Source organism: Squalius cephalus (assembly GCF_949319135.1).
Source record: "Squalius cephalus genome assembly, chromosome: 7".
In the NCBI taxonomy this organism is placed as follows: Eukaryota; Metazoa; Chordata; class Actinopteri; order Cypriniformes; family Leuciscidae; genus Squalius; species Squalius cephalus.
The window spans coordinates 30,544,818-30,572,546 of NC_137128.1; the positions used below are offsets into that span (position 1 = coordinate 30,544,818).

The 27,729-nt window shown below is 37.8% G+C and overlaps 1 protein-coding gene across 4 annotated transcripts in view; it reads right to left on the reverse strand.

Annotated features, from left to right (window-relative positions):
* Nucleotides 1-20,590, reverse strand: part of LOC307161319 (immunoglobulin kappa light chain-like) — a 21,573-nt gene extending 983 nt beyond the window's left edge. The window contains exons 1-5 of one of the 4 annotated variants that reach the window (XM_079875952.1): nucleotides 20,519-20,590; nucleotides 20,123-20,437; nucleotides 2,835-2,876; nucleotides 1,626-1,943; nucleotides 143-238 (exon numbers count right to left, since the gene is read on the reverse strand). In XM_079875952.1, the coding sequence (XP_079732078.1) occupies nucleotides 143-238; nucleotides 1,626-1,943; nucleotides 2,835-2,876; nucleotides 20,123-20,437; nucleotides 20,519-20,561 (814 nt within the window). In that variant the 5' untranslated portion in view covers nucleotides 20,562-20,590. Of the gene's footprint in view, nucleotides 1-142; nucleotides 239-1,625; nucleotides 1,944-2,834; nucleotides 2,877-10,779; nucleotides 11,105-11,341; nucleotides 11,432-14,176; nucleotides 14,477-14,599; nucleotides 14,672-17,109; nucleotides 17,433-17,870; nucleotides 17,965-20,122; nucleotides 20,438-20,518 lie in introns of those variants that run through there. The other 3 variants (XM_079875954.1, XM_079875953.1, XM_079875951.1) reach the window with 3 other exon arrangements.
* Nucleotides 20,591-27,729: the final 7,139 nt, after the last annotated feature.

Below are 27,729 nucleotides of genomic sequence, written 5' to 3' on the forward strand. Positions count from 1 at the left end.
GAAATGATTAAGACAAATTAGATCAGTTAGATCAGTTTGTTAAATTACTTTATGAAAAGACAAATTAACGTGAAAAAAACATACAAATTATTATTTTAAATAATAATAATTAAAAAACAAATAAATTATTTTATTTATTCACCTGATATCTCCTGATAACTTGGGGTACCATTGTTGGGTGGGCATGTTGTGTTCTCAGTGGCATCATCAGATTTCTCTTCTTTCTTCTCTTTCTTCTCTGAAATATAACAAAACAGTCATTTTATTAATATATAGGGTAAAACAAGACAAAGCAGAATCCCAATAAAAGAGGTTTATCTGAAAGGTATTACTTATAGACAGACATATGAATATTTACATATTTAATTTTCCATATTTTAATTGAAGATACACTACCGTTCAAAAGTTTGGAGTCAGTAAAACTTCTTTTTAAAATAAGTATCTTCTGCTCACCAAGGCTGAATTTATTTGATAAAAAACAATAAAAAAAAAAAAAAACAGTAATATTGTGAAATATGACAATTTAAAATGACTGTTTTCTATTTTAATATATTTTAAACTATAATTTATTCCTGTGATCAAAGCTGAATTTTCAGCATCATTACTCCAGTCTTCAATGTCACACGATCCTTCAGAAATCATTCTAATATGTTGATTTGATGCTCAAGAAACATTTATGATTATTATCAATGTTGAAAATGATGCTGAAAATTCAGCTTTGATCACAGGAATAAATTACAGTTTAAAATATATTAAAATAGAAAACAGTCATTTTAAATTGTCATAATATTTCACAATATTACTGTTTTTTTATTGTTTTTTGTCAAATAAATGCAGCCTTGGTGAGCAGAAGATACTTATTTTAAAAACATTAAAAAAATCTTACTGACCCCAAACTTTTGAACGGTAGTGTGTGTCATATAATAGAATCAAATTTAATGATCTCACTCAAACCTATAGGTTTTAATGAAAGCGAAGATGTCTGATATGTACATTTAATTGGAAAATTACATAATAACCCCATTAATTACAATAAGTATTAAATCTACATCTAATTAAAAAAAATGTTTACTTCAAAATAAAAACTATAACTTTTACTCCACAAATACAAAAACACTGATATTGGTATGTAAACTTCTGAAATACACTACTTTGATACCTCTGATAACAGATCACTCAAAATTGTAATGTAGATACATATTTTCTGTAAAGCTGCTTTAAAAACTATATGTATTGTGAAAAGTGCTATACAAATAAATGTGAATTGAACTGAATTGAATGTGATGTGTCCACTAATCTCCCATTAACTTATAGACACAAAAGAATTCAACATACAATGTCATATTTTCCAGAGACACAAAATTAGATAAAATGTGGGGGATCCTCTTGAGATATATATATATAGCCTATAATTAATAAAAATCATGTACTTTTAATTCTAACGATCTCTTTATTAATTATTTGATGTAATTAAGGCTTTAATAACGTTTTTATATATAACAAAGAATAATTATTATTGTTTATAATCCAAGTCTATGTGTCTGCAACTCTATAATTGTATTAAACTTTCTTTCCAAGAAATCTAACACATATGAATGTAGTAAATCTGAGTTTCTTCAAATTACCTTCCTTCAGTGTTTTACTTTGGGGTTCCTTATTGCCTCCTTCATGGATAACAGAGCATTGATAGACGTCGGTGTTTTGATCGTAAATCAACATACTTGTCACGGTGACTTTATTATCATTTTCATTCCTCTGCTCCACAACATTTGCCTCCGATACATCTGTCCACTCTCCAGGTGTGCTCTGCTTTTTCCAGGTGAATTTCACCAAGTCTGGAAACATGCCCTTGGCCTGACATAACACTGTCTGTTTGCCACTTTGTTTTTTTGATGGTAGGTACCCTGTAAGAGTTGGTGGGATGACCGTGTCTTTTCCTTTGTCTTAAGAGAAATACATTTTGAACATTACTTCAGTGATCAATAAGCAAATGAGACAATTAGCAAATAGAGGGTGACTGGAGAAAGTTTTCACTTGGAAATTACATCATTTTTTATGGATTTGACGAAATTCGTACAGTTTCCTACCAGTTACTATCAGCCGAGTTCCAGTTCCAAATCTTTTGATATAGTAGCCCACCCAGATTAGGTCTATTACAAATACTTCTGAATAATACAAAACCATGGATTTGACGAAATTCGTACAGTTTCCTACCAGTTACTATCAGCCGGGTTCCAGTTCCAAATCTTTTGATCCAGCCCACCCAGATTAAGTCTATTACAAATACTTCTGAATAATACAAAACCTTCTAGTGTGTGGTATAATAAAAGACAACTGTTCACTCTTTCTGATGGTTTACACTATTTTAAAGGGTTAGTTCACACAAAAATGAAAATTATGTTATCATCACCCGCAAGCCCTTCCAAACCTGTATGAATTTATCCTTCTATAGAACACAAAACAAAAGATATTTTGAAGATTTTTATTTAGTTTTTTGACAGTTTTTGTCCATGCAATAGAAGTCAGTGGGGTACAAAAATACACTAAAACCCTTTTACTTAAACTGTATGGGGAAAAAACGGACAAATTTTTCAGAAAGTGTTCCAAAGAAAGAAAGTCATACAGGTTTAGAATGATGACAGAATTTTCACTTTTTGGGTTAACCCTTTAACATAAATTCTCCTGTTTTGTGTAAACAAGCACAAGATGGAATTGCTGGAATCTCTAAAGAACTCTCTGTTGCCAGCTGAATTACAGAAATAATTTGTATGCAACGAACTTTAAAATGCTTAAAATAAGTTTGGCAGACCTTAATTATGTGATTTTTGTCTTACCTGTCACATATAGTCTTGTACCCGAACCGAAGACTTTCCTGTCTCCCACAGTCATTTATTCCTAAACAAAAAGATGCAGTTTGTGCAGAAGAGAATCTGCAGTTTCCTCGTGTACATTGTTTTAGAATATCCATGAAGTCTTTTAAAATATTAACCAAGAAAGTAAAAAGCTATATCAATCTTTAGTTTGATCATTAAAATGCTAAGACACTTAATTTACTTCTGTAGTGAACAGATCCAGCAAGTGTTCAGTACAGTGTCATGTCACACTCTTACCAGTAGAGGCTGCAATGGTTTATTTACAAGTCCTGCAAAACACAAGACTCATCTGTCGTCACCCACCCACTCACGCTGAACAACTTTAAACAAGCTTTTGGCCAGACAACGCGGTTATTGTCCTGGGCACCCACTAACTAAACTTTGAGTCAACATTTTAGGCTAATACTAATGAATTTATGTAAAAATCAATACAAGCGACAGCCCGGTAAACACTTATCTGAGTTCTTGTTGATTCCTTGAATCCTAAAGCTGATCTTTCTTACTGTTCAACAGCATATTTGTCCTATATTTCATTCATAACCAACTTTAAACCTTCTCCCTCTTTTCTCGACTGCCGAGGATCCGCAAACACTCTTTGGAGTGAATTAAATTTATTTGGGCTGAAAGAAATTCATTGTTTGTTACTAGCATTGTTTTTATATAGCCTAATTTGTGGCTTGTGGTTTTAGATTAAATCAGGAACCCTGCTGAGTTTTTGTACAGGGTTTCAGTATTTATAACTACTGTGCCGCCTGAGACCCAACAAGCACAGTAATACATTGCTGAATGCTCTTTTTTTAGTTCAGGTATTTTCAGAGCCAGATTTTCTTTTTTCTTATCTACTTTAAACGATTCAAAACCAGCATCATTGTATACGGTTCCGTCTGTTATAGATGCATACAGGATTCTTTTTAAGGTTTGTCCCTCTTTTAGTTGATACCAGTGAATGTAGCTTGAGCAGTCTGTAGGAAAATTACAGTCAATAACAACTGTCTTGTCCATAGATTTGGTGGATGAGATTTTCTGTTGCAACTTCACATTTGCATCAACTAAAAAATAAAAATAAAAAATAAATGTTATCAAGACAATTTGTTACCCAAGGTAAGATATAATGGGCTAGCCAACATAAATGTAAAGTTAATGAGAGTTATCAAGTTTGCTTTTTGTGATAACATACACAATTATGGTATGTTTTCAAATAATAATAATAAAAAAACCTTACCTCTACATAACTGCTGAATGAGAAACAAAAGACATAGCTGCATTTGAAGACGCATGATGGCAGGGAGTGTCTGGAGAGCTTCTGTCTTTACTCTGTGATGAGGAGAGATCATATGACAAGTTTATGATATTTAGCTTCCGGCCCTCATGCTAATCTGAGTTTGTTTTGTGGTTCATGATTCAGATGTAACAGATTATACAGCTTCAACTCTGTGCTTCAGTATTACACTAATATACTAAAATTAGCATATACATAACATCTTGTCCTCAAACCTTTGACTTTCCTCTACAATACGCTGATTGGTAATATATGCAAAGTATTATCACGGTATCACCAGCAGGGGATGTATATTTTCAATGCCCAGACAACTGTTAATCATTTCCAGTAAGTTCACCAGTCGTTTGAGGAGGTTTGTATGCACATCTGAACAGAACGGCATCAGAAGCAGAACCCAATTTCTCTAACCTTTTTGTATGTAATCATTTGCACATGTAACTCTTAGTCTTATAGCACTTACATTTTGATTTCAACTGCATTATAGTAAATGGGAGGCTGCAGTGCTGTTGAGTTTCCTGTCCTCATGCTAATATGCGTTTGTACTGAGGATCATTGTACAGATGTGACAACTCAGAGCCCCTCATTCAAGAACAAGTTAACTGAATCTATTTACTTTATTTCTGCTAAGGAAATAAACAAAATATTGCGCATAAAATATAAACATTTCTATTTATGCATTTGGCAGACACAACTTACATTGCATTCAAGACATTTTATTAGTTGATGAATTCCTTGGGAATTGAACTCATGACCTTGGTGTTATGTTCATAAAACATTAAGATAAAGGTTTGTGGTCTCTGATCATGACAGGAAACCTTGCAGAGTTTTTGTGCAAGACTTTAGTATTTATGTGTACTGTGCCGCCTGAGCTCCGGGACCAGCAAGCACAGTAATACATCGCTGAATGCTCTTTTTTCAGCTTGGTGATTTTCAAAGCAAAATGATTTGATGTTTTCTTTTCTGATTTTATGGACTCAAAACCTGCATCATTTTTTGCGGATCCATCATTTATGCCAGCATACAGGATCCTCTTCAATGTTTCTCCCTCTTTCTGCTGATACCAGTGGATGTAGTTCCAGCAGTCTGAAGTGAAGTGACAGTCTAAAATAGCTAACTTTTCCTCTGCTTTGGTCAGTGAGATTTTCTGTTTCAGCTCACCGGCTCCATCCACTGTAAAAAGCAAACAGCTCACAAATCAAACTACTTTTTCATATTTAAAGGTGGAATAGAACATAATGTAATGATAAAACAATAGCAAATATTTTCTGGTTTTAGAAGTATTTCTGGTTACAAACAGTGATATAAAGATGATATGGCCACACATTAAACACTTACCTTTAAATATAAGGAAAATAAACAGCAAACAGAATAACTGCGGCTGAGGACTCATGATGGCAGATTTAAGATAGAGAGCTTCTGTTTTTTTCTCTGGGACGAAGGTGGAATTTATTTCTATGAGCAAAAAACAGGAAGTTGCAGTGTTTCTGAGTTTCCTGTCCTCATGCTAATATGTGTTTGAATTGAGGTTTTTCATACAGGTTCACAATCTTTCTTTTTTGGATTAAAGTCAGTAAGTTTATCCCTTTTTATGAAACGGCACAGTTAGTTCAAGTCAAATGAAGGCTATTCATAAATATATTCATGATTTAACTATATGATATTTTAACTTGAAAAATGTGTTTGCAATTTTTTGCAAAGTTGTGTACACCTCTGTGATACTAGATAGATAACGTGACATTTTTGGGATCATTCTATATATACATTTTTTTGTTGTTGTTGTTGATAAAATGATGTTTTTCAAAAATGTATGAAAGCATCAAAAACATATTACATTTCGAAAAAGTTGGAATTTGCGTTTTGAACTAAATTGTAAAAGTATTTTAATTTTCATCATCTCATCCTCATCCACCCATTTGCCTTTAATTCCACTACAGTGATGTGTCATATGATATTGTTTATTATAACAGATAATGTGAATAAAGGGTCTATGATGCTAATATTTCAAAATGAAGCATTGCTTGGTAATTGGTTAACCTAAATTGGTATTATCTTGTGTACTTAAATTTAACAGCTGACAGCTATTCAACCTAATTCATTTGTAAGACAGTCAGAAGGATGGACAAAACCAGTGAAATATCAATGAACAAGTCATTGCAGAATATATCAAGATATTACAAAATGTTTAATAGATCATATAAGGTGATTCAAATGTAATGATTGCTTTTGTAGTTTTGTATAAAAATGTATTTGCTTGGGGATTGTTCTTTCAAATGCTACAGGCAGGATAGGATGCTAATTTACTGTAAATTTGTCAGCAAAAAAAAAATATGATTTTTTTTTTTCAGGATGTTCTCAGGTTTTATTCTGTCAGTCTATAATGGCTAACTTTTCCTCTGCTTTGGTCAGTGAGATTTTCTGTTGCAGCTCACCGGCTCCATCCACTGTAAAAAGCATCAGCTCACAAATCAAACTACCAGACTATTTGGTTAGATGTATCATAATGGTTATTATTATTATTTAACATTTATTTCTTTAAAAACTAGTTTTATAATACAGAATCAATTATATTGCCAAATAATAAGACTCGCCTCTGCATGAACTGAAAAAACAGGAAAAAGGAAAGCATCAAAAGAGCATTCATAGTAGCAGAGACAGTCTGATTCTGTCTTTACTCTGTGATTCATAGGAATTGAGCAACAAACAGGAAGTTGCAATACTAATAGCTAATCTGGGTTACAGATGTGAAATGCACCATACTGAGCTTAACCCAAGAGAAAGTTTGTTCCTTTTCAAGGATTTCGGCATTTCATTGATGGACTTCCTCATTTCCTCCACTTTTGAGCACTCTCAGAATTTTTTATTTTTTTATTTTAACTTTAGGGGTCACTGGGGTAGTACCCTTAAAGGACATCTTTTTTTACCCCTAAAGGTGCATATTAGTACCTTAGAGCAGCAATACTATTAACCTACAAAGTTGTCCTTTTAAGAGTACTGCCCCAGTGACAAGCTGTTGTACCCTTTAAAGTAAAATGTTTGCAATTTGTTTCTGAGAGTGAATGTTAGGAGCAGCCTAATATCTGCAGTTAACTTAATATTGTTTGGATTGCCTCAGGACCAAAAGAAACAGCAAGAAGTAGTAGTTGTAGTAGCTATATTTCAATGTGTGGTTAAAGTCCTTGGACTTGCATTATGTTCATATCCTAAAGTAAAATTGCGACACAATGAACATTTCTGCCTATTGAAAGTCTAGAAGGCACTAGGGGGGAAATAATTCTCATTTATATATTTTTTCCTTAAAACCCATCATCAAAGCAATAAAATAATCAAAGCCTTTAAAACATATTGACTGCATATTTATTGTGTTTAATGTGTTGAAGCTCTGCATTAATTGCATGCTGTTCATGAATTCCCTTTGCAATAGATTGCACTTTGAAATTAGAAGTTGTTGTACTGCATCTCTTACTATTTTAACACTGAGAAGGCCAGCACGTGTTGATTCCACTACATTAAATAACTATCATCCTCTGTGCTGTTGTTTTTATCTGCAAGCACATTTGCTACACCAAACCGCACTATTTTGTGGTTCTCCTCAAACAGTATCTGTCAGATGATTCAATACTGTAGTAAAAGTGGTTTGTAACTGTTAGATTTTGACATTGTTCATGTTGTGGAATAACAGTTTCTCATGGTTTATGTCAAGGATGTCAAAGCTTTCTCTCACTGTGGCTGCCATCCCAGCATGCACAGTAATACATGCCAGAATGTTCCTCCTTTGTTTCTTTGAGTTTTATGCCATATGAATCTCCAATTTTTTCAGAGACAAAGTCTTTTGCTTCAGTTGTAGCAGTCCCAGATGCGCTGATGTAGAGTAGTCTTTTAAACGTTTCACCATCTTTCTTATGGTACCAGTGGACAAAACCAGAGCCCAAGCCGGTTACCTCACATCTGAAGGACACAGTTTTACCCTTTAGCTTCACCAAAAACTTCTGATTTTGATTTAAACTCAAACCTTCCACACCTGCGATGAAATAAAATGAAAATCAATTATTTTAAATAAGTTTTCATATTTATGTTTTATCATTAACCTATTTTATTTGACCAATTACCTATTTAACCCCCTTTTAAAGTTTACTTACCATGGATCATTATGAGAACAACAGTGCACACGTTTATGAGCATCGTTCATTTGGTTATGTCAGGCGATATATGGTTCATAAAGTTCCCTGAACACTTCTTTACACTATTTTGCAAAAAAATCCATGCAGAAAATTGTTCAGTGACGTCATTTCCTGAGGTGGAGCTCTGACAAAACGGGATGTGATTTGTAGTTGTACAGCAATCAGAATAAAATATTTCAAAAGCTGATACATTTCTACCTCATTTGATTGATAAATTAGATATTTCATCGGGATTCTCTTCAATTTATCAGAAGTAATTTAGTAAAATGCAATTTGTTAGAAGTAATTTAGTAACTTTCACAGAGCCTTAAAGCTGAAAACAATCCTCTTTTGCAGCTCAATAGCACCATCCACTGTTGAAGACCCGCATCTCAAACAAACAACTGTATACAAATATTAAAAATATAGGAAAATATTTGAAAGGGCTTGAAGAAAGAAAAATAAATCACACCGGTTGCATTGAACTTCAGGGACTTTTAATAGTGGAGGGTGAAATTTGGGTTCATATACACATGAAACATTAGCTCATATTTCTATTCAAACGTCTCAAATCTAATGAATACTATCTAATGATAATATCCATGAGTTCATGTACAGTATGTGAGTAAATGTTCTCACTGTGGTCGCTTGTGTCCCAATAGGCGCAGTAGTAAACTGCTGCATGAATCGGCTTTGTGTTGCTCAGTTTTAGATTAAAGAGCTGTGTTCTGTCCACAGTGAAGTCATTTGCTTGGGGATTGCTGGTATCATGAGTAAAGCTACCGCCTGCATTGATATAGAGTAGTCTTGATGGGGCTTCACCCTCTCTCTTTTGGTACCAATGGATGTAATTCCAAGATTGTAAATCGGTCACTTTGCAGGGGAGATATGAAGTTTTGCCCACTGCTTTGACCAACGTTGGTTGACCTTGTTCCAAAGTCACTCCCAGAACATCTGCTTCGATTGAACAAAACAAATGTCATAAAACCTTTCACAAATTAAAGGCTTACTTTTAAATGGCACCTACCTGGGATCTCTGAGAGAAGGACCAGATAAATGTATGCAAACATCATTCATCTAGTTTGACGTTTGGAGAGTAATGCTCTTTTTTTTTAGTGTTGTACCCAGCCTTGTATGCCATTCAAATACAGTTTGCTGATGTCATTTCCTGATTGTTTTCAGCACATGACATTTCTTTCCTATTTCATTTCAGTCATCAAGTTTTAGTCATTTTAAAATGAAGGCCCTAAAGTTGGTCTAAACTTGAGTAACTTCTATTACCTATTTTACACATTATTTTTCAAAACATAAAATAATAAATAATGTACACATAAAATTAAAATTAAATTAAAATAAAATAATGTACACATTTTTAATATTAGCGGTGTGCAGTGTTTTCTCATTTGATGGAAGGTATTTAGGCTCAAACAATAATTTACTGTTTTAAATAATATGCATAACTGGATTGGACAAACAGGGTATTATAAGGAAAGGAATACAGCATAGTCCGGTCATGTTTTCTGAAAATCATTAATTCTTTCATTCCAGTATTATTTCCATCACATTTAGAATGATGTAGGTTATTTAGCATTCTGAGATGATTATTTTTTTTTACTTTATTTCAATAAACGACTAAAATGGCTGACCCATTTGTCTGGCTAAGATTAATTGTATTTGCCTTTTAATAAAACTAATCGTTTGGAATTTGAATAAAAAATATTCTGTTCAATCAAGTGCTTTACCATGTATTTATGTTCTTCACACACCATGTCTCATATTTATTTTAAAACATGTTCTTCATTGACTCTTTTGTCTCTAACTTTATTATAGGCAAAATGTTTGATTGTGGAGGAAGTGATGCCAAAGCTGTGGGACAGTTGTATTTTGAATGTATAGATATTCATAATGTATTTAAAAACGAATTTCAAACAAACATGGTCAAATGATTGTTTAACTAAGATTGTTATAATCCCCAGTGATATAATAAATGTAAATGTGAAATGTTTTTACAATAATTTAAGACTGAGATCTGAGTTTAAGACAAATGTAAAAAAAAAAATTAAAATCTATGGGCCTATAGGCTACATCTTAGAAAAGTAAAAATCAAGACATGATAAAACGTTTGCAAGTAATTTTTAGATGTTACCTTATTCATATAACAAAAAGAAAATGATTTTCATTTTAATAAAAATCAACCAATGGGGTAGGCTATAAAAATGACAAGCCTAAAGTTGAAGAAACAGTTTTATTGTAGCCTAGTGTTAACAGTCTGTGTACAGTACAGCTTTTAGGGTTCAGATATACACTTTTTGAACATTTACAGTTGTTTTTAATGTAATATTGACAACAAAAAGCAAAGTCCCAATTAAAATATTCTGAATGTCTCCCCCTTCTTCTACTGTTGTTCCTAGTAAAACCGCATTGATTATGAAAGCAGGTTTTTGTAACGATTTCCTCTTACAGTCAGCACTGTGTGTTATCAGTCCAGAGCGCGCAGTAATATGATCCTGCATCGTCCAACTGCACTTTCGAGATAGTTAGTGTCACTTGCTGATTGTTCACCGTTCCAGCAAATCCACTGCCGACCATCGCCGGATCGATTTTGGCTGTTGTCGATCCTGCTTCGAAATATATTAATCGCTGGAAAGCTCCTCCTGGTTGAGCTCTGTACCAGTGGATAGCGTCGGATTGAAGCGTCGATGAACCCACATTGCATGTGATTCTAGTAACTCTACCAATTACCTTAATGATCACAGGCTCAGGATGCATAGGAATATTTTGTCCATTTAAACAATCTAAAACCATAAGAGAAACAATTAAAATGTGCTAAACAAGTAAAAGTGTGTACACAACAATTAGGTATCTAATATCCTAAAGCTCTTATTTAGGAATAGACCTGCAAGCCTATTTGTAGGCAAAGTAGACTACCTAAAATTACTGACGAAAATTTATTTTTAAAAGTTGAAAATCACTGAATAATCTTAACTGAGAAATGTTAATAGGCTAATTATAACAGAAAACTAAAATTTTACCTATTAAGACTATTAACAACCCAAATGTTATCATTCCAGACACTGCCATGTCTACATCTGTCATCCACGAGTTTGAAGAATTATGAACTACATCTGCCAATCAGAAGGTAGGCTAATGATAATGGCCTTGTGGTTTCCTCTTTACGAATATCTCATCATCATCACTATCGCAAGAAGGTTTCTTACACAAGCTAAACCACTCATGGGTTAGGCAGTATTAAACATGTAATTTAACCCTGGTTTATTAAAACTTCCTCCAGAGCAGATGAGCGGCTCTTCCTCAGTGGTACTCGGTTTTGCTATAAGGTGGCTTATGGATTTAAATAGATGGTGAACAGGTGAAGATGTTTCCCAGGTTGGCTGTGTTGGCAAGATGCTTTGAGTAGGCAAAAATTTAGTTTAAAAAACATCCGGTACTGACACTATGATATAATTCGGAATGGGTTGTGAAATTCACAGTGTAGTTTAAAAAGTACTATTGCAAATTGGTCACAAAGATAAAATTGAGAGAAAAAAAGAGTCACTCTTTTTTGTGCTTTAATTTGTAAAATAAATGGTTAAATCTATTTTATATTAAATCCTGTACTATATTATATTCATGCATTTGTTCAAGACTAGTTTGGTTAATCCAGTTTATTTGTTATGTCTGTCAGCTTCTTTAACTTCTGCAGTGCCTTCCAGATTTATTTGATGGCCTGTATGATGGTCTGTTTAGTGGTAGTCAAAGCCCCACCTATGATTAATCTTGGAGATCAAGGACGCCGACAAGACAGCCCTGACTCCCCTGTCTTTCCCTTTGGCTTATTCGGTTCTGAATGGCTTTGCTGAGCTTTTCACAGCGGCATGGAAGGTGTCGCAGGCTATGCACCACTTCCTACTGAAGCAGGCGAGTTCTTCTGTGGCCATCAGTTCCTAGCCCTCATGCAGCGAACTGCTGCCTGAAAAACTCAGGCCCCTTGCCGCCCGACTTCAGGCGTGGGAAGTCATCCCGGGCGTGTCAGGCTGGGTTATGCAAACTATAAAATGAGACTCACTTCAATTCACTAGCAGGGCCCCCTGTTTCAGGGGTGTGGTTTAAACTTTGGTTTAGGACAACGATGCTAATGTTCTTCACTCCAAAGTGCAGTGTCTGCTGGTGAAGGGTGCCGCCTAGCCGGTCCCACCAAAAAGATGGTGGGCTCTGGCCCATCCTCAACCTCAGGAGAATTGCACATTAATGAAGCGGCCATTCAGAATGTTGACTTTGGAGCAGATCCTCGTGCAAATTTGCCCAGGGGACTGGTTCTTATCAGTGGATCTGAAAGATGCTTACTTTCACGTCCAGATAGCCCCTCATCACAGACCGTTCTTGAGATTTGCGTTCGATGGGGTGGCTTACCCTCAGAACTTATGTAGAGCGCTCTAGCCAGTATCGGCAATCAGAGCTCTGCTCAGAGCACAGCTCTTTGTGTGCCTCGAGGCTGCTCTAAAGGGCTTCTAGTTACGAAGCAGATTATTCCGCTGGATAGTTGATGCTATAGCCCTGGCTTATGCTTCAGTGGGCTTTGAATGCCCCATTGGAGTGAGGGCCCACTCCGCTAGGGGAATGGCCTCCTCCTGGGCTTGGTCCAGCAGAGTCTCCATTGGAGATTTTTGAGCGGCAGCTGGCTGGTCTTCGCCGTCTTCCTTCACTAGGTTTTTACTTGGACGTCCCTGCCCTCCAGGCATGGATCTTGTCCGCTTGATTGTCCTGCACCCCTAAAAAGTGGTCCGGACTGTATTTGCTGAGGCTCCAGCCCCGTAGCCTTGGCCTCACTAAGTTAGCCTATGTTGCCTAGCCACGAGCTCATAGGACAGCTTCTGTTCTACGCTTATAGCCTGGCGCTATGATATATCGTTCTCCAAAGCGTGTTTCACACAATGTGAGAGACCGTTTCGAAAGGGAACACTCCAGTTACTAACATGACCTCGGTTCCCTGAGATAACGTGAACGAGCATTACGTACCCTTGCTGTGCTATATACAGCTGCAGTCGGAATGCTCGTACGGAATGCTCGTTCCCGTTATCTCAGGGAACAGAGGTTGTGTTAGTAACTGGAGCGTTCTTTAGAAGCAAATTCTTTGATTGTCATGATAGTTTTTATATCAACTTTGGAGAAAGGGTTGTGTTTTTTTTTTTGTGCAGGGCTTCAGTTTTTATACTCACTGTTCTGTCTGAGCTCCAGCAAGCACAGTAAGACATCGCTGAATGCTCTTTTTCAGCTTTGTGATTTTCAAAGCAAAATTATTTATTTTATGATTTTCTGGACTCAGAACCAACATAATTTCTTGCAGATTTGTCATTTTTGTCAGCATACAGGATCCTCTTCGAGGTTTCTCCTTCTTTCTCCACTATACACTTTAGTCTTAGGGGGATTTTTTTGCTCATTTATTTCCATATACTTCTTTGTCTTTTTTCTTAAAACCCAGTCAAAGCAATAAAATAATCAAAGTCTTCAAAAAATACTGACTGCACTGCTGACATTACTGCGTATCAGTGGCCCATATGTTATTGTGTTTAATGTGTTGACGTTCAATGAATTTGTACTGCATCTCTTACTATGTTAACACTGAGAAGGCCAGCTCATGTTGTTTCCACTACATTAAATAACTATCATCCTCTGTGCTGTTGTTTTTATCTGCAAGCACATTTGCTACACCAAACCGCACTATTTTGTGGTTCTCCTCAAACAGTATCTGTCAGATGATTCAATACTGTAGTAAAAGTGGTTTGTAACTGTTAGATTTTGACATTGTTCATGTTGTGGAATAACAGTTTCTCATGGTTTATGTCAAGGATGTCAAAGCTTTCTCTCACTGTGGCTGCCATCCCAGCATGCACAGTAATACATGCCAGAATGTTCCTCCTTTGTTTCTTTGAGTTTTATGCCATATGAATCTCCAATTTTTTCAGAAACAAAGTATTTTGCTTCAGTTGTAGCAGTCCCAGATGCGCTGATGTAGAGTAGTCTTTTAAACGTTTCACCATCTTTCTTATGGTACCAGTGGACAAAATTACCAGTGCTCAAGCCGGTTACCTCACATCTGAAGGACACAGTTTTACCCTTTAGCTTCACCAAAAACTTCTGATTTTGATTTAAACTCAAACCTTCCACACCTGCGATGAAATAAAATGAAAATACATTTTTTAAAACAAGTTTTCATATTTATGTTTTATTATCATATTGACCTATTTTATTTGACCAATTACCTATTTAACCCCCTTTTAAAGTTTGCTTACCATGGATCATTATGAGAACAACAGTGCACACGTTTATGAGCATCGTTCATTTGGTTATGTCAGGCGATATATGGTTCATAAAGTTCCCTGAACACTTCTTTACACTATTTTGCAAAAAAATCCATGCAGAAAATTGTTCAGTGACGTCATTTCCTGAGGTGGAGCTCTGACAAAATGGGATGTGATTTGTAGTTGTACAGCAATCAGAATAAAATATTTCAAAAGCTGATACATTTCTACCTCATTTGATTGATAAATTAGATATTTCATCGGGATTCTCTTCAATTTATCAGAAGTAATTTAGTAAAATGCAATTTGTTAGAAGTAATTTAGTAACTTTCACAGAGCCTTAAAGCTGAAAACAATCCTCTTTTGCAGCTCAATAGCACCATCCACTGTTGAAGACCCGCATCTCAAACAAACAACTGTATACAAATATTAAAAATATAGGAAAATATTTGAAAGGGCTTGAAGAAAGAAAAATAAATCACACCGGTTGCATTGAACTTCAGGGACATTTAATAGTGGAGGGTGAAATTTGGGTTCATATACACATGAAACATTAGCTCATATTTCTATTCAAACGTCTCAAATCTAATGAATACTATCTAATGATAATATCCATGAGTTCATGTACAGTATGTGAGTAAATGTTCTCACTGTGGTCGCTTGTGTCCCAATAGGCGCAGTAGTAAACTGCTGCATGAATCGGCTTTGTGTTGCTCAGTTTTAGATTAAAGAGCTGTGTTCTGTCCACAGTGAAGTCATTTGCTTGGGGATTGCTGGTATCATGAGTAAAGCTACCGCCTGCATTGATATAGAGTAGTCTTGATGGGGCTTCACCCTCTCTCTTTTGGTACCAATGGATGTAATTCCAAGATTGTAAATCGGTCACTTTGCAGGGGAGATATGAAGTTTTGCCCACTGCTTTGATCAACGTTGGTTGACCTTGTTCCAAAGTCACTCCCAGAACATCTGCTTCGATTGAACAAAACAAATGTCAGAAAACCTTTCACAAATTAAAGGCTTACTTTTAAATGGCACCTACCTGGGATCTCTGAGAGAAGGACCAGATAAATGTATGCAAACATCATTCATCTAGTTTGACGTTTGGAGAGTAATGCTCTTTTTTTTAGTATTGTACCCAGCCTTGTATGCCATTCAAATACAGTTTGCTGATGTCATTTCCTGATTGTTTTCAGCACATGACATTTCTTTCCTATTTCATTTCAGTCATCAAGTTTTGGTCATCACATTTTAAAATTAAGGCCCTGAAGTTGATCTAAACTTCAGTAACTTCTATTACCTATTTTCACACGTTTTACACATTATTTTTCAAAACATACACTTTAAAATAATGTACAAATTTTGAATATTAGCGGTGTGCAGTGTTTTCTCATTTGATGGAAGGTATTTAGGCTCAAACAATAATTTACTGTTTTAAACAATATGCATAACTGTATTGGACAAACAGGGTATTATAAGGAAAGGCCTTCAGCTGTCATGTTTTCTGAAAATCATGAGTACTTTCATTCCAGTATTATTTCCATCACATTTAAAATGATGTATTCAGTATTCTGAGAGGAATTAATTTGTTTATTTATTTATTTATTTTTTGTATTTTTTTAAATCTTGACTAAAATGGCTGACCCATTTATCTGGCTAAGATTAACTGTATTTGCCTTTTAATACAACTAATCGTTTGGAACTTGATTGGAATAAAAATATTCAGTTCAATCAAGTGCTTTACCATGTATTTATGTTCTTCACACACCATGTCTCATATTTATTTTCAAACATGCTCTTCATTGACACTCATGTCTCATTTGTATCCAAGCCATTCATTTTTGATAGAACTTTATTATAGGCAAAATGTTTGATTGTGGAGGAAGTGATGCCAAAGCTGTGGGACAGTTGTATTTTGAATGTATAGATATTCATAATGTATTTAAAAACGAATTTCACACAAAAATGGTCAAATGATTGTTTAACTAAGATTTTTATAATCCCCAGTGTTATATTAAACGTAAATGTGAAATGTTTTAAATTAAATCAAGATTGATATCTGAATTTAAGACAAATGTAAAATAAAATGAAAATCATGGGCCTAGGCTACGTTTTAGAAAAGTAAACATCAATACATGATAAAACGTTTGCAAGTCATTTTAAATGTTACCTTTCATATTCATATTCATATAACAAAAAGGTTTCATTTTAATAAAAATCAACCAATGGGGTAGGCTATAAAGATGACAAGCCTAAAGTTGAAGAAACAGTTTTATTGTAGCCTAGTGTTAACAGTGTGTGTACGGTAGGCTACAGTAGTTTTTAGGGTTCAGATATACACTTTTTGAACATTTCAGTTTTTTTAATGTAATATTGACAGCAAAAAAGCAAAGTCCCAATTAATATATTCTGAATGTATCCCCCTTCTTCTACTGTTGTTCCTAGTAAAACCGCATTGATTATGAAAGCAGGTTTTTGTAACGATTTCCTCTTACAGTCAGCACTGTGTTATCTCCAGTCCAGAGCGCGCAGTAATATGATCCTGCATCGTCCAACTGCACTTTCGAGATAGTTAGTGACACTTTCGGACTTTTCACCGTTCCAGCAAATCTACGGGGGGTATCCTGATCGTTTGTAGCTTTTGTCGATCCTGCTTCGAAATACATTAATCGTTGGAAAGCTCCTCCTGGTTGAGCTCTGTACCAGTGGAGAACGCTGGATTGAAGCGTCGATGAACCCACATCGCATGTGATTACAGCAGATCTTTCCTTTGCCTTAAAGGTCACAGCAACAGGATGCGTAGGGGCATTTTGTCCATTTAAACAGTCTAAAACCAGAAAATTAAAAAGCGTTGAGTGTATCTGAAATCCTAATTAAAGCATTTGTATTTGATCATAGCTAGATAGGCTTCAATGGCTTTTTAAACGTCAATCAACTACGAGTTAGTCAGAACGCAGTAAAATTAAAGCTCGGTGTTTTCTGTTATAATCCGTAGGCCTATTGGACATTTTATCGATAAAACATTAGTATTGTCATTATTTATTACATATTTACCTATCATAAAGGCACGTAGCCTACAAACAAAAATAGTGTTTTGTTTAAAACATTGTGTTTAAATGTTAGCTGTCAAATTAAGCCTGTGCGAGACGAACCTCAAAATATTGCAACAAAATTACTGACGGAAATTCCGTTTTAAAAGTAGAAAATCACTGAATAATCATAACTGAGAAATGTTAATAATTATTCCAGGCTACTAAAATCTCACCTATTAAGACTATTAACAACCCAAATGTTATCATTCCAGACACTGCCATGTCTACATCTGTCATCCACGAGTTTGAAGAATTATGAACTACATCTGCCAATCAGAAGGTAGGCTAATGATAATGGCCTTGTGGTTTCCTCTTTACGAATATCTCATCATCATCATCACTATCGCAAGAAGGTTTCTTACACAAGCTAAACCACTCATGGGTTATAGGCAGTGTCATGTAATTTAACCCTGGTTTATTAAAACTTCCTCCACAGCAGATGAGCGGCTCTTCCTCAGTGGTACTCGGTTTTGCTATAAGGTGGCTTATGGATTTAAATAGATGGTGAACAGGTGAAGATGTTTCCCAGGTTGGCTGTGTTGGCAGACAAGATGTTTAAAAACATTCTGTAATGGCACTATGATGATGACAGTATGGGACCCAGGAATAGACTTTGTCCTCTATAGTGGACATTATATTTGAGTGAATTTCTTTGACAGCATGCATGTCACAGTTTGGATGTCATGTATTCAGGGATTCTCAGAGATACCAAATGTTTGGAGGTTTCACAATGACTGACATTAATTTAGTGATCACATTTAGCACTCTTATGGAAATATGATAATTATTATAATTTAAATCAGACTACTTTTCAAATTGTTTGTCATAAATCAACATCTCAGGAAAATATTATGGGGTTTCTGATCAAAATATGACTTTCTACAGGGCATTGATTTCATACATGACCTCTGTGGACACCAGCGGCCAGTTGCATAAACTGCCAAGTTAAGACTGAGGAGAACTAGTCTGACCAACTAGCAGTTAGTTAGGGCTAATCACTCTTACACTTCAGACTCAAATTAGACCAGTCTACTTTTTCATGTAACTGACTTAAAAAAGATATGGCAAGACTTAAAGAAAAAAGTTAGATGACTAACTTGTAAGACTAGTCTAATAATTTTATGCAACCGGCCCAGGACTTAAATAATGTTGTATTTTGGGAGACATAGCAAGTGAATAGGAAAAAATATATATAGATCATTATTCCTATGAAATATTAGATATTATTTTGAAAATTTTGCCAAATATTACTACCATTATTAAATTGTTTTCATTACATGTTGCCCCAAAAACACATTTTCATAATATGCTAATTAGATACATTTTATAGATAGGCTACATTGTATTGAATGGGACTATGGTAATTTACACACATATTGCATATAAAGTAAAATGGTTTATCAAATAATTTCTATAAATCTTTCATGACATAGTTGAGAATCATCTTTATACAAAGTTTGTTTAAAAAAAACCTGAAACCTAAAAATTAATTGGTGAATGAAAAAAAAAATCCCATTGTTTTTGCCTATACATGCATTTCATGTTCTTTTTTTTTTTTTTTTTTTTTTTTTTTTTGTGGACATAGCATAACATGAATAAAATATCTTTTGTCAAAAATGTTTTTCCCCTCATTTGTTTCTTATGCTCTAAACAATGTAATGACATGAAAAAATACCAAATATAAAATACTTTTTTTCCCCGGGTTCCCAGGAGGATATAATTCGGAATTAATTGGTTGTGAAATTCTCAATGTTTAAAAAGTGCTATTACAAATTGGTCACAGAGATACATTTGAGAGAAAGAAAAAAAGAGTCACTCTTTTCTGTGCTTTTATTTGTAAAATAAATGGTTAAATCTATTTTATATTATAGCCTGTACTGTATTATATATTCATGCATTTGTTCAAGTTTGGTTAATCCAGTATATTTGTTATGTCTGTCAGCTTCTTTAACTTCTGCAGTGCCTTTCAAATTATTTGATACAGAAATGAATTGAAATACATGTGAAAAGAACGTTAAGTCGGCACACTGGTGAATTTAGGACAAGTGTTATTTTTGAGCAACTGAAAATTACAAACCTGTAAATGCCCATAAATATGAAACATAATTGTATAATAATTCTACTTATGTGACAATGATAAATACTTATTTATATCTTCACAACATATAACAAATATGAGATACGCATGACATATTCTAAAATCATAATAATATAGTGTGTAAAATAACTTTATACATACATACATACATAATGTATCCATGAACAGCAGGGCAATAAAGAGATAAACAGATCAAAATACTGTACCAACATCCAGTCATCCTATAAAGCTCAATTCAAATTAAGAACTTAAACAGTATATAAATATTGTATTCATTAATTACATTTACCAGTAGTTCATGTACAGGATGTGAGTAAATGTTCTCACTGTGGTCGCTTGTGTCCCAGTAGGCACAGAAGTAAACGGCAGCGTGACTCTTCTTAGTGTCACTCAGTTTTAGATCATAAAGCTTTGTTTTGTCCACAGTGAAGTCATTTGCTTGGGGATTGCTGGTATCACGAGTCATAGCACCATCTTTAGTGATATAGAGTAGTCTCGATGGGGCTCCACCGTCTTTTATTTGGTACCAATGGATGTAATCTGAAGAGCTCAGACCGTTCGCTTTGCAGGGCAGATACACGGTTTTGCCCTCTGCTTTAGCCAAAGCCTTTGGACCTGGCTCCAAACTTATTCCTAGAAATGCTGTTTTGACAAAACCGAATTCAATACATTTAAATCAGTTTTTAATTTTGTATTGCTTTATTATTTATAAATGTCACTTACCTGGCATCTTTAAGAGGAGGACAATATAAATGTATAAAAACATAATTAATCTGGTGAAAAATACACCTGTGTAAAGCTGTCTTTCAGGTTTTCACACTGCTTTTGTATGAGTTTCAAAAATAGGGTGCTGATGTCATTTCCTGAAATGGAGTTACCGTAGAAACCATTTTAAAAGACATTTTACATGAGCCTTTTGCGCTAACTGATTTTCAAGTTACATTAAATTATCCCCACATATTGATTTTTTTTTTTTTTTAAATATATAATTATGAGAATCAATGCTTAACGGTTAACGGGGTTAATGATAAGGGGTTATTTTAATTCATTAAACTAGTAGGGTGGATATAACTGTTTGGAAAAAGAAGACAGCTGAATTAATATATATATATATATATATATATATATATTATGGAACATATTGATAAAAAATGATGTTATGTACAGGCCAGTATTAAGTTTAGACGATTCAGTGTAGTCATGCGGATAGTGTACACATGTTTTTTTTTTCTTCATTAACAGTGTCTGTTTTAGCATTTAGAACAATTTTAGTTATTTTATAAAATACTCCCTGTAAAAAAATACATGCTAACACTCAGACATTGATATTACCAGTCAAAAGCTTGTCAAAAATAACTGCTGCTGAATTTTCAGTATCATACTCCATTCTTCAGTGTCACATGATCCTTCAGAAATAATTGTAATATGCTGATTTGCTGCTCAAGAACATTCATAATTATTATTATTTTTATTATCAATGTTGAAAACAACAGTTGCTTATTATTTTTGTGGAAACAGATTTTCTCTTTATCAGAAATCTTTGATGAATAGAAAGTTCAATGAACAGCATTTATTTGCATTTATTAAAGCATTTATTAAATAAAAATCTTTAAATATCTTCACTGTTACTTTTGATCAATTGAATGCATCATTGATGAATAAAAGTATTAATTTTTCTCTTTTTTTAATCTTACCACAAATGTTTGAATTTTATCATAGTTTCCACAAAAATGTTAAGCATCAAAAACTGTTTTCAGTAATGATAATAATAATAATACTAATGATAAATGTTTCTTGAGCACCAGATCAGCATATTAGAATGATTTCTGAAGGATCATGTGACACTGAAGCCTGGAGTAATGATGCTGAAAATTCAGCTTTGCCACAACAGGAATAGATCACATTTTTAAATGTATTAAAATAGAAAACAATTATTTTATTATTATATATTTTATATTATATAATTATGGTGAGCAGACCAGACTTATTAAAAAAAAAAAAAAAAAGTAATTTGTTTATATACACTAACGCAACAGAAAAGACAAATGTCTCCCCCTTGCGTTATACGGTTGTCATTACAAACAAAATAAAAAAAATTGTAGCCTACTACTAAACTGCACTATTAACAGTGCTTTCAAATGCTCCACAATGACCAGTGATTATAAAATAAGTGATATTTGATTTGTGAAGCTAATACAGCGATGTAAACATGACATTTATACTGATGTTGTTTCCATTTGTGAAGATGAACCAAAACTCATATGAACTATTCTTTATTCACTTTACAGTTAAATTAGCACAGATATGTCCATCACAGAAATGCTCTACAGTGAGGCTAACAATACGAACACAAGAGTGATGCTGTTTTTTTTTTCAGAACCAAACAAAGACAGTGATTACTCTATCAACCAATTACATATATTGCATATTCTTTTGATTTCCCACCCCAAACTTTCCCACTCGTCATTGGCTTAAAAAATATAGAGTTGAATAAATACAATTTCTCCAAACATAAAATATCATTCACAAATTAATGTTTCCACGTCCATTCAAGGTTAAGTTCTGCATTTTTGTGAATATAATACACATAATATCTGTAATTATAGGGAGCTACATGTTGTGTTTTGCCAAGCTGTATGAGCCAGGTGCAATGTTTCAGATTTCTTCTCACAACATTTCTCATGCTGTAAACTCAACACATACAGTGCCTTGCGAAAGTATTCGGCCCCCTTGAACTTTTCGACCTTTTGCCACATTTCAGGCTTCAAACATAAAGATATAAAACTGTAATTTTTTGTGAAGAATCAACAACAAGTGGGACACAATCATGAAGTGGAATGAAATTTATTGGATATTTCAAACTTTTTTAACAAATAAAAAACTGAAAAATTGGGCGTGCAAAATTATTCGGCCCCCTTAAGTTAATACTTTGTAGTGCCACCTTTTGCTGTGATTACAGCTGTAAGTCGCTTGGGGTATGTCTGTCATGGTAGAAACAAGACTGGAAGCAAGTGCAGGTTACTTTGTTTATTAAACTCAGATGAATCAAACACAGTCACAGATTCTCTGGTGGGCGGCGACTCAGGCTCGTGCAGGGACTAGATGGTCTGTGGTGCGCTGGTGCGGTGAAGTGAGAGTCCAATTCCCGGTGCTGGAGTGCGGTGAAAACTCAGTGACGGAAAACACGAACGGCAGGAAGACACGGCAGGACGAACACTGAGACGGCAACTCCACGGGACCTCAAACAAACAATCCGACACTGGAACAGAGAATGGTGTGAGTATATGAAGGGAACGGGAATGAATTGCAGCTGTGAACAGTGATGGTGATGATAATGATTATCAGCTGGAGCACTGACAGACACGTGAGCGGGACAACGCCCACTCACACATAAACAAACACAGACACGAGACGAAAAGGAAACAATGCATTCAACAACCGTGACAGTACCCCCTCCTCTAGGAACGCCTCCTGGCGTTCCCAGACTCCCTTACCTGTCGATTGTAATCATCGATAAGAGAGTGATCCAGGATGTCACGAGCCGGAACCCAACTTCTCTCCTCCGGACCGTAACCTTCCCAGTCCACCAGGTACTGGAATCCGCGTCCCCTCCGCCTAGAGTCCAGAATGCGACGGACCGAATAGGATGGTTCCCCATCTACGAGGCGCGGCGGTGGGGGAACCGGGGCAGGCGGATTAATACGGGAAAAAAAAACGGGCTTAATTTTGGACACGTGGAATACCGGATGAATTCTCCTGTACACTGGAGGGAGGTTGAGACGGACTGCCACCGGACTAACAATCTTGGTGACAGAAAACGGGCCAATGAATTTAGGAGCCAATTTATTAGATACGGAGCGGAGCGGAATGTTCTTGGTAGAAAGCCACACTTTGGAACCGACGACGTATACGGGAGGCCTAGACCGGTGGCGATCGGCTTTGGCCTTGGTGCGCGCCCGCACACGGAGGAGAGTCTCACGGGCTCTCGTCCATGTGTGGTGACACCTCTGGACGAAGGCGTGAGCGGAGGGGACCGCGACTTCGGATTCCAGACTAGGAAAAACCGGTGGCTGGTATCCTATACTACACTCAAAAGGAGATAGGCCCGTAGCTGACACTGGCAACGAATTGTGGGCGTACTCCACCATAGGCAGTTGTTGACTCCAGGAGGAAGGATTCCTGGCAGCCGTACATCGCAAGGTTCTCTCCAAGTCTTGGTTGGCTCTCTCAGTTTGACCATTGCTCTGGGGGTGAAACCCGGAAGACAGGCTGACCGTCGCCCCCAGCAACTTACAAAACTCTCGCCAAAATTTGGACACAAATTGGGGACCCCTGTCGGACACCACGTCTGTCGGGAGGCCATGTAACCGAAAGACGTGATTAACGACTGCAACCGCTGTCTCCTTGGCTGAGGGTAATTTGGGCAAGGGAACAAAGTGGGCTGCCTTCGAGAATCGGTCCACCACGGTTAAAACTACCGTGTTACCCTGGGAGGGTGGGAGGGCGGTAACAAAATCTAGTGCGATATGGGACCAGGGTCTCGAAGGCACCGACAGCGGTTGGAGTAACCCATCTGGGGGTCGATTGGACGACTTGCCAATGGCGCAAACTGAGCAAGCCAAAACAAAATTGTGAACATCGCGAGCCATAAGCGGCCACCAGAATCGTTGTTTGACCAAATAGAGGGTGCGACTAACTCCTGGATGACAGGCTAGACTAGAACAATGACCCCACCGAATAACGTCTGGACGTAGTTCCTCCGGCACAAATAAGCGGTTCGGTGGGCACCGGATCGGAGGCGTTACCCCTTCTAGAGCCTTCTTGACTCTCAATTCGACCTCCCATGTGAGCGTAGAGATAATTAGGGTCTCTGAAAAAATACGCTCGGGAGTAGGTGCGTGTTCGGATCGATCAAAAATACGCGACAAAGAATCGGGTTTGACGTTTTTGGAACCCGGACGATATGAGAGGGTAAAATCAAAACGGCCGAAAAAAAGTGCCCACCGAGCCTGCCTAGAGTTCAACCTTTTGGCGGATCTAATGTATTCCAGATTTTTATGATCGGTCCAGACGATAAAGGGTACCCCAGACCCTTCTAACCAGTGGCGCCACTCTTCCAAGGCTAACTTGACCGCCAACAACTCCCTGTTGCCAATGTCGTAATTTCGTTCAGCGGGTGATAAGCGATGAGATAAAAACGCGCATGGATGCATCTTGTCGTCTGAAGGAGAGCGTTGTGAAAGAACTGCGCCTACCCCCACCTCTGATGCGTCGACCTCCACCACAAACTGGCGTGACGGATCAGGGGCGATTAAGATGGGAGCCGAAACGAAGCGGCTCTTGAGGTTGGAAAAAGCAGTCTCGGCTGCTTCCGACCACCTGAACGCAGTTCTGGGGGAGGTCAAGGCAGTCAGAGGTGCGGCTAGTTGGCTAAAGTTGCGAATAAAACGCCGGTAGAAGTTGGCGAACCCCAGAAACCTCTGTAGGGCCTTACGGGAATCTGGGTTTGGCCACTCTACCACAGCCTTAACTTTGTCAGGATCCATACGCATACCCTCAGCCGACACGATGTGTCCTAAGAAAGGGACCGACTGTGCATGAAAAGCGCATTTCTCCGCCTTGACAAAAAGCCCATTCTCTAGCAACCTTTGGAGTACTCGTCGGACGTGCTGCACGTGTTCCTGGAGAGACGAGGAAAAAATCAGAATGTCATCCAGGTAAACATAAATAAACTGATCGATCATGTCTCGCAGCACGTCATTAACGAGTGCTTGGAAGACTGCGGGACTGTTGGACAAACCGAAAGGCATGACCAAGTATTCAAAGTGCCCCCTAGGGGTGTTGAAAGCAGTCTTCCATTCATCCCCCTTCCTGATACGGACCAAATGATAAGCATTACGTAAGTCCAGTTTTGTGAAGATGGACACTCCCTGCAACCTCTCGAAGGCTGAAGACATCAACGGCAAAGGATAAGTATTCTTTACCGTGATGTTGTTCAACCCCCGGTAATCAATACAAGGTCGCAGCGACCCGTCCTTCTTCCCCACAAAAAAGAACCCCGCCCCCGCTGGAGATGAGGAAGGTTGGATGAACCCGGATGCTAGAGAATCAGAAATATATTTCTCCATAGCCTCCCTCTCCGGAACCGAGAGTGAATAAATCTTGCCTTTAGGCGGAGACTTACCTGGCAGTAAATCTATAGCACAGTCGTAGGGACGGTGCGGAGGGAGAGAAGCAGCCCTTGACTTACTGAACACTTCCCTCAGGTCACGGTACTCTGCGGGCACGTTTGATAAATCCACTGCTTCCTCCTGCAACACAGAAACAGAGACAACAGAACAGGCAGACACAAGACACGAACTATGACATTCAGTGCTCCAGGCTGATATAGTTCTACGTTTCCAGTCAATGCGGGGGTTGTGTTGGTTGAGCCAGGGGTGGCCCAAGACAATGGGGGTGTGATGGGAGTCCATGATGTAGAATGATATGATTTCTGCATGATTCCCTGAGGTGATGAGCGTGATGTTCTCGGTGGTCTGGGAGATCGCTGGTAGTGACTGTCCATTGAGTGCATGTACAGTGATTCTTTGGGGAAGTGTTCTGAGTGGGACTTGAAACTGTAGTGCAAAGGTGCGATCCATAAAATTACCTTCTGCCCCGGAGTCCACAAGTGCGGTGCAGTGGTGATCGTGGACAGACCATCTAAGTCTTACCGGGAGGATGGTGGATGTAGATGAGGACTTTTCGGCGGAGATCCCACCCGATAGTAGCCTCATGCTTACTATCGGGCTTGACCTTTTACCGGACAGTTAACTGCAAAATGTCCTGCTCCCCCGCAGTACAAGCAAAGGCCTTGGGACCTCCGCCTCTCCCTCTCCTCCCGGGAAAGCCGAGCTCGACCCACCTGCATGGGCTCGGGATCGGAGGGACCGGCCGCGTCCATGCCACTGGACCGCTGGTGTTCCACCCCTCCACGAGGCAGGCTGGGTAGAGCGCGTGGTCCGACCCGGGCTAGTCGAGCGTCCACCCTCAGAGCCAGGTCTATAAGTCCGTTCAGTGAAGGGGGCAGGTCCAGGGCGTAGATCTCCCTCTGGACGCGGTCGGCCAGCCCATGCAGGAACCTATCCCACTGCGCTTCCTCGTTCCAGCGACACTCGGCCGCCAGGGTCTTGAACTCGATGGCATAGTCAGAAACCGAACGCTCCCCCTGGCGTAATTCTGACAAGACCCTGGCAGCCTCTCTTCCCGCGACCGCGCGGTCGAAGACCCGTCTCATCTCTGTAGAGAGGTCCTGGAACGAGGAACAGCATGGCTCTTGGTTTTCCCACACCGCCGTCCCCCACAGTGCCGCTTTCCCGGTCAGTAAGGTTAATACAAACGCCACTTAAGTCTCCTCTCTTTCGAAGGTCCGGGGCTGGAGTGCGAAATGCATACCGCATCGAGTCAAAAACGGCCGGCAAAAGTTAGGCTCACCGGAGTATGGCTCAGGAGTCGGAAGGCGGGGCTCGGACTGAGAGGCGGGCATCGGTGGTGTGGGGGGGACGGGCGGTGCGGCTGGCGCAGCGGGAGGTTGCAGCTGTTGAAATCGCTGGGTCAGCTCGGACACCTGCGTGACGAGAGCCTGAATCGCGCGCGCCGCTTCCCCTTGTTGACGGTCCTGTGCATCCATCCTCTGAATACTTGCGCGAACAAAGTCCTCCATTGTTGCCGCGGCGCCACCTGCTGCTTCCATGGTCGGGTCGGATTGTTCTGTCATGGTAGAAACAAGACTGGAAGCAAGTGCAGGTTACTTTGTTTATTAAACTCAGATGAAGCAAACACAGTCACAGATTCTCTGGTGGGCGGCGACTCAGGCTCGTGCAGGGACTAGATGGTCTGTGGTGCGCTGGTGCGGTGAAGTGAGAGTCCAATTCCCGGTGCTGGAGTGCGGTGAA